At 47.7% G+C, this 17205-nt stretch overlaps 1 protein-coding gene across 2 annotated transcripts in view; it reads right to left on the bottom strand.

Annotated features, from left to right (window-relative positions):
- Positions 1-16884, bottom strand: part of EML2 (EMAP like 2) — a 200719-nt gene extending 183835 nt beyond the window's left edge. For both annotated transcript variants that reach the window (XM_063938433.1, XM_063938434.1), the window contains exons 1-3: positions 16739-16884; positions 16177-16350; positions 14128-14251 (exon numbers count right to left, since the gene is read on the bottom strand). In XM_063938433.1, coding sequence (XP_063794503.1) covers positions 14128-14251; positions 16177-16350; positions 16739-16805 — 365 coding nt within the window. In that variant the 5' untranslated portion in view covers positions 16806-16884. The remainder of the gene's footprint in view (positions 1-14127; positions 14252-16176; positions 16351-16738) is intronic.
- Positions 16885-17205: the final 321 nt, after the last annotated feature.

Here is a 17205-nt window from a genome sequence, read left to right as displayed (position 1 = left end):
ATCATCATCACTATAGTAGAGTGTGTGTCGCTGGCTCCGCACTGAGCGCTGGTAGCAGCTGTTACAGTATACGGTATGTTATATCATCATCACTATAGTACAGTGTGTGTCGCTGGCTCCGCACTGAGCGCTGGTAGCAGCTGTTACAGTATACGGTATGTTATATCATCATCATCACTATAGTAGAGTGTGTGTCACTGGCTCCGCACTGAGCGCTGGTAGCAGCTGTTACAGTATACGGTATGTTATATCATCATCACTATAGTACAGTGTGTGTCGCTGGCTGAGCGCTGGTAGCAGCTGTTACAGTATACGGTATGTTATATCATCATCATCACTATAGTAGAGTGTGTGTCACTGGCTCCGCACTGAGCGCTGGTAGCAGCTGTTACAGTATACGGTATGTTATATCATCATCATCACTATAGTAGAGTGTGTGTCACTGGCTCCGCACTGAGCGCTGGTAGCAGCTGTTACAGTATACGGTATGTTATATCATCATCATCACTATAGTAGAGTGTGTGTCACTGGCTCTGCACTGAGCGCTGGTAGCAGCTGTTACAGTATACAGTATGTTATATCTATCATCATCATCACTATAGTAGAGTGTGTGTCGCTGGCTCCGCACTGAGCGCTGGTAGCAGCTGTTACAGTATACGGTATGTTATATCATCATCACTATAGTACAGTGTGTGTCGCTGGCTCCGCACTGAGCACTGGTAGCAGCTGTTACAGTGTACGGTATGTTATATCTATCATCATCACTATAGTACAGTGTGTGTCGCTGGCTCCGCACTGAGCGCTGGTAGCTGCTGTTACAGTATATGGTATGTTATATCTATCATCATCACTATTGTACAGTGTGTGTCGCTGGCTCCGCACTGAGCGCTGGTAGCAGCTGTTAAAGTATACGGTATGTTATATCTATCATCATCGCTATAGTACAGTGTGTGTCGCTGGCTCCGCACTGAGCGCTGGTAGCAGCTGTTACAGTATACAGTATGTTATATCATCATCATCATCATCATTATCACTATAGTACAGTGTGTGTCGGTGGCTCCGCACTGATCGCTGCTAGCAGCTGTTACAGTATACAGTATGTTATATCATCATCACTATAGTACAGTGTGTGTCGCTGGCTCCGCACTGAGCGCTGGTAGCAGCTGTTACAGTATACAGTATGTTATATCATCATCACTATAGTACAGTGTGTGTCGCTGGCTCCGCACTGAGCGCTGGTAGCAGCTGTTACAGTATACGGTATGTTATATCTATCATCATCACTATAGTACAGTGTGTGTCGCTGGCTCCGCACTGAGCGCTGGTAGCAGCTGTTACAGTATACGGTATGTTATATCATCATCATCACTATAGTACAGTGTGTGTCGCTGGCTCCGCACTGAGCGCTGGTAGCAGCTGTTACAGTATACGGTATGTTATATCATCATCAGCACTATAGTACAGTGTGTGTCGCTGGCTCCGCACTGAGCGCTGGTAGCAGCTGTTACAGTATACGGTATGTTATATCTATCATCAACACTATAGTACAGTGTGTGTCGCTGGCTCCGCACTGAGCGCTGGTAGCAGCTGTTACAGTATACGGTATGTTATATCATCATCATCAACATCACTATAGTAGAGTGTGTGTCGGTGGCTCCGCACTGAGCGCTGGTAGCAGCTGTTACAGTATACGGTATGTTATATCATCATCATCATCATCATCATCATCACTATAGTACAGTGTGTGTCGGTGGCTCCGCACTGAGCGCTGGTAGCAGCTGTTACAGTATACGGTATGTTATATCATCATCATCATCACTATAGTACAGTGTGTGTCGCTGGCTCCGCACTGAGCGCTGGTAGCTGCTGTTACAGTATACGGTATGTTATATCTATCATCATCACTATAGTACAGTGTGTGTCGCTGGCTCCGCACTGAGCGCTGGTAGCTGCTGTTACAGTATACGGTATGTTATATCTATCATCATCACTATAGTACAGTGTGTGTCGCTGGCTCCGCACTGAGCGCTTGTAACAGCTGTTACAGTATACGGTATGTTATATCTATCATCAACACTATAGTACAGTGTGTGTCGCTGGCTCCGCACTGAGCGCTGGTAGCAGCTGTTACAGTATACGGTATGTTATATCTATCATCAACACTATAGTACAGTGTGTGTCGCTGGCTCCGCACTGAGCGCTGGTAGCAGCTGTTACAGTATACGGTATGTTATATCATCATCATCACTATAGTACAGTGTGTGTCGCTGGCTCCGCACTGAGCGCTTGTAACAGCTGTTACAGTATACGGTATGTTATATCTATCATCAACACTATAGTACAGTGTGTGTCGCTGGCTCCGCACTGAGCGCTGGTAGCAGCTGTTACAGTATACGGTATGTTATATCTATCATCAACACTATAGTACAGTGTGTGTCGCTGGCTCCGCACTGAGCGCTGGTAGCAGCTGTTACAGTATACGGTATGTTATATCATCATCATCACTATAGTACAGTGTGTGTCGCTGGCTCCGCACTGAGCGCTGGTAGCTGCTGTTACAGTATACGGTATGTTATATCATCATCATCATCATCATCATCATCACTATAGTATAGTGTGTGTCGCTGGCTCCGCACTGAGCGCTGGTAGCAGCTGTTACAGTATACAGTATGTTATATCATCATCACTATAGTATAGTGTGTGTCGCTGGCTCCGCACTGAGCGCTGGTAGCAGCTGTTACAGTATACAGTATGTTATATCATCATCACTATAGTATAGTGTGTGTCGCTGGCTCCGCACTGAGCGCTGGTAGCAGCTGTTACAGTATACGGTATGTTATATCTATCATCATCACTATAGTACAGTGTGTGTCGCTGGCTCCGCACTGAGCGCTGGTAGCAGCTGTTACAGTATACGGTATGTTATATCATCATCATCACTATAGTACAGTGTGTGTCGCTGGCTCCGCACTGAGCGCTGGTAGCAGCTGTTACAGTATACGGTATGTTATATCATCATCATCACTATAGTACAATGTGTGTCGCTGGCTCCGCACTGAGCGCTGGTAGCAGCTGTTACAGTATACGGTATGTTATATCTATCATCATCACTATAGTACAGTGTGTGTCGCTGGCTCCGCACTGAGCGCTGGTAGCAGCTGTTACAGTATACGGTATGTTATATCTATCATCATCACTATAGTACAGTGTGTGTCGCTGGCTCCGCACTGAGCGCTGGTAGCAGCTGTTACAGTATACGGTATGTTATATCATCATCACTATAGTACAGTGTGTGTCGCTGGCTCCGCACTGAGCGCTGGTAGCAGCTGTTACAGTATACGGTATGTTATATCATCATCATCACTATAGTAGAGTGTGTGTCACTGGCTCCGCACTGAGCGCTGGTAGCAGCTGTTACAGTATACGGTATGTTATATCATCATCATCACTATAGTAGAGTGTGTGTCACTGGCTCCGCACTGAGCGCTGGTAGCAGCTGTTACAGTATACAGTATGTTATATCTATCATCATCATCACTATAGTAGAGTGTGTGTCGCTGGCTCCGCACTGAGCGCTGGTAGCAGCTGTTACAGTATACGGTATGTTATATCATCATCACTATAGTACAGTGTGTGTCGCTGGCTCCGCACTGAGAGCTGGTAGCAGCTGTTACAGTGTACGGTATGTTATATCTATCATCATCACTATAGTACAGTGTGTGTCGCTGGCTCCGCACTGAGCGCTGGTAGCAGCTGTTACAGTATACGGTATGTTATATCATCATCATCACTATAGTACAGTGTGTGTCGCTGGCTCCGCACTGAGCGCTGGTAGCAGCTGTTACAGTATACGGTATGTTATATCATCATCATCACTATAGTACAATGTGTGTCGCTGGCTCCGCACTGAGCGCTGGTAGCAGCTGTTACAGTATACGGTATGTTATATCTATCATCATCACTATAGTACAGTGTGTGTCGCTGGCTCCGCACTGAGCGCTGGTAGCAGCTGTTACAGTATACGGTATGTTATATCTATCATCATCACTATAGTACAGTGTGTGTCGCTGGCTCCGCACTGAGCGCTGGTAGCAGCTGTTACAGTATACGGTATGTTATATCATCATCACTATAGTACAGTGTGTGTCGCTGGCTCCGCACTGAGCGCTGGTAGCAGCTGTTACAGTATACGGTATGTTATATCATCATCATCACTATAGTAGAGTGTGTGTCACTGGCTCCGCACTGAGCGCTGGTAGCAGCTGTTACAGTATACGGTATGTTATATCATCATCATCACTATAGTAGAGTGTGTGTCACTGGCTCCGCACTGAGCGCTGGTAGCAGCTGTTACAGTATACAGTATGTTATATCTATCATCATCATCACTATAGTAGAGTGTGTGTCGCTGGCTCCGCACTGAGCGCTGGTAGCAGCTGTTACAGTATACGGTATGTTATATCATCATCACTATAGTACAGTGTGTGTCGCTGGCTCCGCACTGAGAGCTGGTAGCAGCTGTTACAGTGTACGGTATGTTATATCTATCATCATCACTATAGTACAGTGTGTGTCGCTGGCTCCGCACTGAGCGCTGGTAGCAGCTGTTACAGTATACGGTATGTTATATCATCATCATCACTATAGTAGAGTGTGTGTCACTGGCTCCGCACTGAGCGCTGGTAGCAGCTGTTACAGTATACGGTATGTTATATCATCATCATCATCACTATAGTAGAGTGTGTGTCACTGGCTCCGCACTGAGCGCTGGTTGCAGCTGTTACAGTATACAGTATGTTATATCTATCATCATCATCACTATAGTAGAGTGTGTGTCGCTGGCTCCGCACTGAGCGCTGGTAGCAGCTGTTACAGTATACGGTATGTTATATCATCATCACTATAGTACAGTGTGTGTCGCTGGCTCCGCACTGAGCACTGGTAGCAGCTGTTACAGTGTACGGTATGTTATATCTATCATCATCACTATAGTACAGTGTGTGTCGCTGGCTCCGCACTGAGCGCTGGTAGCTGCTGTTACAGTATATGGTATGTTATATCTATCATCATCACTATTGTACAGTGTGTGTCGCTGGCTCCGCACTGAGCGCTGGTAGCAGCTGTTAAAGTATACGGTATGTTATATCTATCATCATCACTATTGTACTGTGTGTGTCGCTGGCTCCGCACTGAGCGCTGGTAGCAGCTGTTACAGTATACAGTATGTTATATCATCATCATCATCATCACTATAGTACAGTGTGTGTCGGTGGCTCCGCACTGATCGCTGCTAGCAGCTGTTACAGTATACAGTATGTTATATCATCATCACTATAGTACAGTGTGTGTCGCTGGCTCCGCACTGAGCGCTGGTAGCAGCTGTTACAGTATACAGTATGTTATATCATCATCACTATAGTACAGTGTGTGTCGCTGGCTCCGCACTGAGCGCTGGTAGCAGCTGTTACAGTATACGGTATGTTATATCTATCATCATCACTATAGTACAGTGTGTGTCGCTGGCTCCGCACTGAGCGCTGGTAGCAGCTGTTACAGTATACGGTATGTTATATCATCATCAGCACTATAGTACAGTGTGTGTCGCTGGCTCCGCACTGAGCGCTGGTAGCAGCTGTTACAGTATACGGTATGTTATATCTATCATCATCATCACTATAGTACAGTGTGTGTCGCTGGCTCCGCACTGAGCGCTGGTAGCAGCTGTTACAGTGTACGGTATGTTATATCTATCCTCATCACTATAGTACAGTGTGTGTCGCTGGCTCCGCACTGAGCGCTGGTAGCAGCTGTTTCAGTATACGGTATGTTATATCATCATCACTATAGTACAGTGTGTGTCGCTGGCTCCGCACTGAGCGCTGGTAGCAGCTGTTACAGTATATGGTATGTTATATCTATCATCATCACTATTGTACAGTGTGTGTCGCTGGCTCCGCACTGAGCGCTGGTAGCAGTTGTTACAGTATACGGTGTATTATATCTATCATCATCACCATAGTACAGTGTGTGTCGCTGGCTCAGCCCTGAGCGCTGGTAGCAGCTGTTACAGTATACGGTATGTTATATCTATCATCATCATCACTATAGTACAGTGTGTGTCGCTGGCTCCGCACTGAGAGCTGGTAGCAGCTGTTACAGTGTACGGTATGTTATATCTATCATCATCACTATAGTACAGTGTGTGTCGCTGGCTCCGCACTGAGCGCTGGTAGCAGCTGTTACAGTATACGGTATGTTATATCATCATCATCACTATAGTAGAGTGTGTGTCACTGGCTCCGCACTGAGCGCTGGTAGCAGCTGTTACAGTATACGGTATGTTATATCATCATCATCACTATAGTAGAGTGTGTGTCACTGGCTCCGCACTGAGCGCTGGTAGCAGCTGTTACAGTATACAGTATGTTATATCTATCATCATCATCACTATAGTAGAGTGTGTGTCGCTGGCTCCGCACTGAGCGCTGGTAGCAGCTGTTACAGTATACCGTATGTTATATCATCATCACTATAGTACAGTGTGTGTCGCTGGCTCCGCACTGAGCACTGGTAGCAGCTGTTACAGTATACAGTATGTTATATCTATCATCATCATCACTATAGTAGAGTGTGTGTCGCTGGCTCCGCACTGAGCGCTGGTAGCAGCTGTTACAGTATACCGTATGTTATATCATCATCACTATAGTACAGTGTGTGTCGCTGGCTCCGCACTGAGCACTGGTAGCAGCTGTTACAGTATACAGTATGTTATATCTATCATCATCATCACTATAGTAGAGTGTGTGTCGCTGGCTCCGCACTGAGCGCTGGTAGCAGCTGTTACAGTATACCGTATGTTATATCTATCATCATCAGTATAGTACAGTGTGTGTCACTGGCTCCGCACTGAGCGCTGGTAGCAGCTGTTACAGTATACAGTATGTTATATCTATCATCATCATCACTATAGTACAGTGTGTGTCGCTGGCTCCGCACTGAGCGCTGGTAGCAGCTGTTACAGTGTACGGTATGTTATATCTATCATCATCAGTATAGTACAGTGTGTGTCGCTGGCTCCGCACTGAGCGCTGGTAGCTGCTGTTACAGTATATGGTATGTTATATCTATCATCATCACTATTGTACAGTGTGTGTCGCTGGCTCCGCACTGAGCGCTGGTAGCAGCTGTTACAGTATACGGTATGTTATATCATCATCATCATCACTATAGTAGAGTGTGTGTCACTGGCTCCGCACTGAGCGCTGGTAGCTGCTGTTACAGTATGCGGTATGTTATATCATCATCATCACTATAGTAGAGTGTGTGTCACTGGCTCCGCACTGAGCGCTGGTAGCTGCTGTTACAGTATACGGTATGTTATATCATCATCATCACTATAGTAGAGTGTGTGTCACTGGCTCCGCACTGAGCGCTGGTAGCAGCTGTTACAGTATACGGTATGTTATATCTATCATCATCATCACTATAGTAGAGTGTGTGTCGCTGGCTCCGCACTGAGCGCTGGTAGCAGCTGTTACAGTATACGGTATGTTATATCATCATCACTATAGTACAGTGTGTGTCGCTGGCTCCGCACTGAGCACTGGTAGCAGCTGTTACAGTGTACGGTATGTTATATCATCATCATCACTATAGTACAGTGTGTGTCGCTGGCTCCGCACTGAGCGCTGGTAGCTGCTGTTACAGTATATGGTATGTTATATCTATCATCATCACTATTGTACAGTGTGTGTCGCTGGCTCCGCACTGAGCGCTGGTAGCAGCTGTTAAAGTATACGGTATGTTATATCTATCATCATCGCTATAGTACAGTGTGTGTCGCTGGCTCCGCACTGAGCGCTGGTAGCAGCTGTTACAGTATACAGTATGTTATATCATCATCATCATCATCACTATAGTACAGTGTGTGTCGGTGGCTCCGCACTGAACGCTGGTAGCAGCTGTTACAGTATACAGTATGTTATATCATCATCACTATAGTACAGTGTGTGTCGCTGGCTCCGCACTGAGCGCTGGTAGCAGCTGTTACAGTATACGGTATGTTATATCTATCATCATCACTATAGTACAGTGTGTGTCGCTGGCTCCGCACTGAGCGCTGGTAGCAGCTGTTACAGTATACGGTATGTTATATCATCATCATCACTATAGTACAGTGTGTGTCGCTGGCTCCGCACTGAGCGCTGGTAGCAGCTGTTACAGTATACGGTATGTTATATCATCATCACTATAGTACAGTGTGTGTCGCTGGCTCCGCACTGAGCGCTGGTAGCAGCTGTTACAGTATACAGTATGTTATATCATCATCACTATAGTACAGTGTGTGTCGCTGGCTCCGCACTGAGCGCTGGTAGCAGCTGTTACAGTATACGGTATGTTATATCTATCATCATCACTATAGTACAGTGTGTGTCGCTGGCTCCGCACTGAGCGCTGGTAGCAGCTGTTACAGTATACGGTATGTTATATCATCATCATCACTATAGTACAGTGTGTGTCGCTGGCTCCGCACTGAGCGCTGGTAGCAGCTGTTACAGTATACGGTATGTTATATCATCATCACTATAGTACAGTGTGTGTCGCTGGCTCCGCACTGAGCGCTGGTAGCAGCTGTTACAGTATACGGTATGTTATATCTATCATCATCATCACTATAGTACAGTGTGTGTCGCTGGCTCCGCACTGAGCGCTGGTAGCAGCTGTTACAGTGTACGGTATGTTATATCTATCATCATCACTATAGTACAGTGTGTGTCGCTGGCTCCGCACTGAGCGCAAGTAGCAGCTGTTACAGTATACGGTATGTTATATCATCATCACTATAGTACAGTGTGTGTCGCTGGCTCCGCACTGAGCGCTGGTAGCTGCTGTTACAGTATACGGTATGTTATATCTATCATCATCACTATTGTACAGTGTGTGTCGCTGGCTCCGCACTGAGCGCTGGTAGCAGTTGTTACAGTATACGGTGTATTATATCTATCATCATCATCACCATAGTACAGTGTGTGTCGCTGGCTCAGCCCTGAGCGCTGGTAGCAGCTGTTACAGTATACGGTATGTTATATCTATCATCATCATCACTATAGTACAGTGTGTGTCGCTGGCTCCGCACTGAGCGCTGGTAGCAGCTGTTACAGTATACGGTATGTTATATCTATCATCATCATCACTATAGTACAGTGTGTGTCGCTGGCTCCGTACTGAGCGCTGGTAGCAGCTGTTACAGTATACGGTATGTTATATCATCATCATCACTATAGTACAGTGTGTGTCGCTGGCTCCGCACTGAGCGCTGGTAGCAGCTGTTACAGTATACGGTATGTTATATCTATCATCATCACTATAGTAAAGTGTGTGTCGCTGGCTCCGTACTGAGCGCTGGTAGCAGCTGTTACAGTATACGGTATGTTATATCATCATCATCATCACTATAGTACAGTGTGTGTCGCTGGCTCCGCACTGAGCGCTGGTAGCAGCTGTTACAGTATACGGTATGTTATATCTATCATCATCACTATAGTACAGTGTGTGTCGCTGGCTCCACACTGAGCGCTGGTAGCAGCTGTTACAGTATACGGTATGTTATATCTATCATCATCATCACTATAGTACAGTGTGTGTCGCTGGCTCCGCACTGAGCGCTTGTAACAGCTGTTACAGTATACGGTATGTTATATCTATCATCATCATCACTATAGTACAGTGTGTGTCGCTGGCTCCACACTGAGCGCTGGTAGCAGCTGTTACAGTATACGGTATGTTATATCTATCATCATCACTATAGTACAATGTGTGTCGCTGGCTCCGCACTGAGCGCTGGTAGCAGCTGTTACAGTATACGGTATGTTATATCTATCATCATCACTATAGTACAGTGTGTGTCGCTGGCTCCGCACTGAGGGCTGGTAGCAGCTGTTACAGTATACGGTATGTTATATCATCATCACTATAGTACAGTGTGTGTCGCTGGCTCTGCACTGAGCGCTGGTAGCTGCTGTTACAGTATATGGTATGTTATATCTATCATCATCACTATTGTACAGTGTGTGTCGCTGGCTCCGCACTGAGCGCTGGTAGCAGTTGTTACAGTATACGGTGTATTATATCTATCATCATCATCACCATAGTACAGTGTGTGTCGCTGGCTCAGCCCTGAGCGCTGGTAGCAGCTGTTACAGTATACGGTATGTTATATCATCATCATCATCACTATAGTACAGTGTGTGTCGCTGGCTCCGCACTGAGCGCTGGTAGCAGCTGTTACAGTATACGGTATGTTATATCTATCATCATCACTATAGTACAGTGTGTGTCGCTGGCTCCGCACTGAGCGCTGGTAGCAGCTGTTACAGTATACGGTATGTTATATCATCATCATCACTATAGTACAGTGTGTGTCGCTGGCTCCGCACTGAGCGCTGGTAGCAGCTGTTACAGTATACGGTATGTTATATCATCATCATCACTATAGTACAGTGTGTGTCGCTGGCTCCGCACTGAGCGCTGGTAGCAGCTGTTACAGTATACGGTATGTTATATCTATCATCATCATCACTATAGTACAGTGTGTGTCGCTGGCTCCGCACTGAGCGCTTGTAACAGCTGTTACAGTATACGGTATGTTATATCTATCATCATCATCACTATAGTACAGTGTGTGTCGCTGGCTCCACACTGAGCGCTGGTAGCAGTTGTTACAGTATACGGTGTATTATATCTATCATCATCACTATAGTACAGTGTGTTTCGCTGGCTCCGCTCTGAGCGCTGGTAGCAGCTGTTACAGTATACGGTATGTTATATCATCATCATCACTATAGTACAGTGTGTGTCGCTGGCTCCGCACTGAGCGCTGGTAGCAGCTGTTACAGTATACGGTATGTTATATCATCATCACTATAGTACAGTGTGTGTCGCTGGCTCTGCACTGAGCGCTGGTAGCTGCTGTTACAGTATATGGTATGTTATATCTATCATCATCACTATTGTACAGTGTGTGTCGCTGGCTCCGCACTGAGCGCTGGTAGCAGTTGTTACAGTATACGGTGTATTATATCTATCATCATCATCACCATAGTACAGTGTGTGTCGCTGGCTCAGCCCTGAGGGCTGGTAGCAGCTGTTACAGTATACGGTATGTTATATCATCATCATCATCACTATAGTACAGTGTGTGTCGCTGGCTCCGCACTGAGCGCTGGTAGCAGCTGTTACAGTATACGGTATGTTATATCTATCATCATCACTATAGTACAGTGTGTGTCGCTGGCTCCGCAGCTCCGCACTGAGCGCTGGTAGCAGCTGTTACAGTATACGGTATGTTATATCATCATCATCACTATAGTACAGTGTGTGTCGCTGGCTCCGCACTGAGCGCTGGTAGCAGCTGTTACAGTATACGGTATGTTATATCATCATCATCACTATAGTACAGTGTGTGTCGCTGGCTCCGCACTGAGCGCTGGTAGCAGCTGTTACAGTATACGGTATGTTATATCTATCATCATCATCACTATAGTACAGTGTGTGTCGCTGGCTCCGCACTGAGCGCTTGTAACAGCTGTTACAGTATACGGTATGTTATATCTATCATCATCATCACTATAGTACAGTGTGTGTCGCTGGCTCCACACTGAGCGCTGGTAGCAGCTGTTACAGTATACGGTATGTTATATCTATCATCATCATCACTATAGTACAGTGTGTGTCGCTGGCTCCGCACTGAGCGCTTGTAACAGCTGTTACAGTATACGGTATGTTATATCTATCATCATCATCACTATAGTACAGTGTGTGTCGCTGGCTCCGCACTGAGCGCTGGTAGCAGCTGTTACAGTATACGGTATGTTATATCTATCATCATCACTATAGTACAATGTGTGTCGCTGGCTCCGCACTGAGCGCTGGTAGCAGTTGTTACAGTATACGGTGTATTATATCTATCATCATCACTATAGTACAGTGTGTTTCGCTGGCTCCGCTCTGAGCGCTGGGTAGCAGCTGTTACAGTATACGGTATGTTATATCATCATCATCACTATAGTAAAGTGTGTGTCGCTGGCTCCGCACTGAGCGCTGGTAGCAGCTGTTACAGTATACGGTATGTTATATCTATCATCATCACTATAGTACAATGTGTGTCGCTGGCTCCGCACTGGGCGCTGGGTAGCAGCTGTTACAGTATACGGTATGTTATATCATCATCATCACTATAGTACAGTGTGTGTCGCTGGCTTCGCACTGAGCGCTGGTAGCAGCTGTTACAGTATACGGTATGTTATATTCATCATCATCATCACTATAGTACAGTGTGTGTCGCTAGCTCCGCACTGAGCGCTGGTAGCAGCTGTTACAGTATACGGTATGTTATATCTATCATCATCACTATAGTACAGTGTGTGTCGCTGGCTCTGCACTGAGCGCTGGTAGCAGCTGTTACAGTATACGGTATGTTATATCATCATCATCATCACTATAGTACAGTGTGTGTCGCTGGCTCCGCACTGAGCACTGGTAGCAGCTGTTACAGTATACAGTATGTTATATCTATCATCATCACTATAGTACAGTGTGTGTCGCTGGCTCCGCACTGAGGGCTGGTAGCAGCTGTTACAGTATACGGTATGTTATATCTATCATCATCATCATCATCATCATCACTATAGTAGAGTGTGTGTCGCTGGTTTCGCACTGAGCGCTGGTAGCAGCTGTTACAGTATACGGTGTATTATATCTATCATCATCACTATAGTACAGTGTGTTTCGCTGGCTCCGCTCTGAGCGCTGGTAGCAGCTGTTACAGTATACAGTATGTTATATCTATCATCATCACTATAGTACAGTGTGTGTCGCTGGCTCCGCACTGAGCGCTGGTAGCAGCTGTTACAGTAAACAGTATGTTATATCATCATCACTATAGTACAGTGTGTGTCGCTGGCTCCGCACTGAGCGCTGGTAGCAGCTGTTACAGTATACGGTATGTTATATCTATCATCATCACTATAGTACAATGTGTGTCGCTGGCTCCGCACTGGGGCGCTGGTAGCAGCTGTTACAGTATACGGTATGTTATATCTATCATCATCACTATAGTACAGTGTGTGTCGCTGGCTCCGCACTGAGCGCTGGTAGCAGCTGTTACAGTATACGGTATGTTATATCATCATCATCACTATAGTACAGTGTGTGTCGCTGGCTCCGCACTGAGCGCTGGTAGCAGCTGTTACAGTATACGGTGTATTATATCTATCATCATCACTATAGTACAATGTGTGTCGAGCTGCTCCGCAACTGAGCGCTGGTAGCAGCTGTTACAGTATACAGTATGTTATATCTATCATCATCACTATAGTACAGTGTGTGTCGCTGGCTCCGCACTGAGCGCTGGTAGCAGCTGTTACAGTATACGGTATGTTATATCATCATCATCACTATAGTACAGTGTGTGTCGCTGGCTCCGCACTGAGCGCTGGTAGCAGCTGTTACAGTATACGGTATGTTATATCTATCATCATCACTATAGTACAGTGTGTGTCGCTGGCTCCGCACTGAGTGCTGGTAGCAGCTGTTACAGTATACAGTATGTTATATCTATCATCATCACTATAGTACAGTGTGTGTCGCTGGCTCCGCACTGAGCGCTGGTAGCAGCTGTTACAGTATACGGTATGTTATATCATCATCATCACTATAGTACAGTGTGTGTCGCTGGCTCCGCACTGAGCGCTGGTAGCAGCTGTTACAGTATATGGTATGTTATATCATCATCATCACTATAGTACAGTGTGTGTCGCTGGCTCCGCACTGAGCGCTGGTAGCAGCTGTTACAGTATACGGTATGTTATATCATCATCACTATAGTACAGTGTGTGTCGCTGGCTCCGCACTGAGCGCTGGTAGCAGCTGTTACAGTATACGGTATGTTATATCATCATCATCATCATCACTATAGTACAGTGTGTGTCGCTGGCTCCGCACTGAGCGCTAGTAGCAGCTGTTACAGTATACGGTATGTTATATCATCATCATCATCATCATCATCATCATCACTATAGTACAGTGTGTGTCGCTGGCTCCGCGCTGAGCGCTCTGTCTGATGTGTACCTTTTAGAGAAGACGGCAGTCGTCCCTTTTTTAGGGGATGATGGCGAGGTAGACATGCCACTCCACCTGCGCGAGGGGACGCCATTCTGTGAAGAACGAGGCGGTGGCTTGACGATATGGACCCCTGAAAATATATATTACATTGAAATGTGCAGAAATCTCGCCACCTCCCCCGTCTCTGTCTGCGATACATCCGCTATCGATGGTGGAATCTGTTCTGGGCTCTACCTGCAGTAATGTAACTGGACCACCTGTGGGCTGCCGGCTTGGGGGGACGTGATACAAATGAGACCACACCCCTGATCTGCATAACCACTCCCCTCACCTGGCTTCTGCGCGGTGATAGTGTGTAAGACATATATAACGTCTAGGTCACACTGTGGGGGAGATGTATCAAACCTCCCAAAGAGGAAAAGTCTAGACGTTGCCCATCGCAACCAATCATTTTATAAAATGTCCTAAACCAGTGATAGCTGAAATCTGAGCCGTTGCTATGGGCGACTTCTACACCTACATTTTACCTCTTTAGAAGGTATGATACATTTCTCATAATGGGGCGGGATGTACTAAGCGCCACAATGCTGATCGCATATGTCCTCCGCAAAGCGCAGCGGCTGCCTGACTTCCATGATTCGGGCCCAGGGTGTCAGTCTGCGCATGTACGGGGTGACGGATCCCTCGCACAGTGCTGCGGAGAGAATCCCATTGGCAAAAGCTGGTGAACCCCGCCGCAGCGCTGACCTGGCAGCCGGGGGATAGTACATTGGGAAATCAGGGGGTTTACCTCATTTCCCGCTTAGTACATCTCGCCCAATGTAACTGAAATCTATACAGAGGCATATAAAGCAAATGCCAGTCCCTCGGGATTCCCGCCTGGGCAGTCACATCTGTCATGTCATATACAACGCAGACACAGCTACAACATAAAAGTACTGATTACGTGTAAGTGCCGGGCCACACATAGCTGAACGGGACCCGCTTGGCTGGGGGGGGGTTTGCACACGGATCCCGCAGAACAGGTTCCAGCCAGTGACACGGGATTTCAGAGTGACACAGCCGCACTGTGTGATCGCTATGAAATCCTGCCGTCCTGTCATACGGCAGGACTGGCGCACATGTGCAGTCTCCCGGTGGCCAAGTGGGTCCCGCTGAACGTTACCTGCTTGGCCGCTATGTGTGGCCCAGGTACTAATGCAATGCCAACATCTAAGATAACGAATTGGAATCTCGTTTCCTGCACTGGCCAATCATAAATATCAAATGATGCGAGTAATAGCATTAGTGGGAGGGATCAAGCTGCACTCAGCCAATCAGAAACTGCTGCCAGCTGTCATCACCAGGCGCACCCACAAGTGATCTGCTCCCGGCAGCTGCTGTTTGCGTCTAACATATTATTTATGTGAATACGCCCTTTCTGTACTCGGATGTCTGTATGCCCCTCCTCCATGCCCCCCCCCCTCTGCATGCCCCTCCCCCGCGCTCCCCCCCTCTGCATGCCCCTCCCCCGCGCTCCCCCCTCTGCATGCCCCTCCCCAGCGCTTCCCCTCTGCATGCCCCTCCCCAACGCTCCCCTTCTGCATGCCCCTCCCCCATTGCCCCTCCTCTGCATGCCCCTCCCCCACGCCCCTCCTCTGCATGCCCCTCCCCCACGCCCCTCCTCTGCATGCCCCTCCCCCCGCACTCCCCCCTCTGCATGCCCCTCCCCCGCGCTCCCCCCTCTGCATGCCCCTCCCCAGCGCTTCCCCTCTGCATGCCCCTCCCCCCACGCCCCTCCTCTGCATGCCCCTCCCCCACGACCCTCCTCTGCATGCCCCTCCCCCACACCCCTCCTCTGCATGCCCCTCCCCCGCACTCCCCCCTCTGCATGCCCCTCCCCGCGCTCCCCCCTCTGCATGCCCCCTCCCCAGCGCTTCCCCTCTGCATGCCCCCTCCCCCCACGCCCCTCCTCTGCATGCCACTCCCCCCACGCCCCCTCCTCTGCATGCCCCTCCCCCCACACCCCCTCCTCTGCGTGTCTCCAGTGCGTATGGTCCTCTGCCGGCCTCTTACCCTGCCTCCCCCGCAGCGGATCTCCGCGCTCCTCACATACGCGCAGCCTCCTCAGTGCGTCACTCAGCGCCGCCCTCAGCACCTGCATCTCGTCCTCCTGGAGCTGAAGCCTCTGTTCCAGATTGGAGATCCGGTCATCTGTGTCCATCGCACTGGGCCCAGAGAGGCCATCATCTGGTGGGGCAAATCACATATCAGAGACCCCCCTCCTGAGTCAGGGGGCTAATGAGCAGTCAGGGCGAATCCCATTATCCTAAGTAATGCAAATTATCCCCTGCAGTCCTAGAGGTGCCGTAATCTGGCTCCCGACCTCCACTGTGCCCCCTCCCCCTTCATCCAGACTCACTGGGTGCTACATCCTATAGTGACACAAAGTCCTAGAGGTCCTGCACCTCTATACCATCGCTCTGTCCTCATCTGCTGATCCTATTGGGGCCAGTCCTACATTATATGTATGCATGTATGTATATATATATATATATATATATATATATATACACACACACACATACCTATATATACTGTATATATCACCGGAGTGGGGGCGACCCCGGCTACTCACCGTTACAATACTGCAGGAGGGAGCTGGTGTCGTAGACAGAACTGCCCCCAGCCCCGGACTCTGACATGCCGCCGTGTTGTGGGAATCAGTATTTTCTTTCTCTCGTCGTTCTGTTTTCTGCCTTTCTCTATTCTCACATCCCTCCTTCTCCATCTGGTCACCATGGTAACTGCTCCTCGCAGCATCTTCTGCTGTGCCCCCCCCCCAATTCCATCACTGAGACCACACACCTCTGTCTATAACACTGGGGGGATTGTTACACAGATTCCTCTAATATATATACTGTATATGTATATACTGTTACAGCGTCCTCATTCTCTGTGTGATTAGCTGTATATGTATATACTGTTACAGCGTCGTCATTCTCTGTATGATTAGATGTATATGTATATACTGTTACAGCGTCCTCATTCTCTGTGTGATTAGCTGTATATGTATATACTGTTACAGCGTCCTCATTCTCTGTG

Source organism: Pseudophryne corroboree, chromosome 8 (genome assembly GCF_028390025.1).
Source record: "Pseudophryne corroboree isolate aPseCor3 chromosome 8, aPseCor3.hap2, whole genome shotgun sequence".
In the NCBI taxonomy this organism is placed as follows: Eukaryota; Metazoa; Chordata; class Amphibia; order Anura; family Myobatrachidae; genus Pseudophryne; species Pseudophryne corroboree.
Note: the sequence above shows the minus strand (reverse complement) of the source record. Positions and strands in the feature narration are given on the sequence as shown.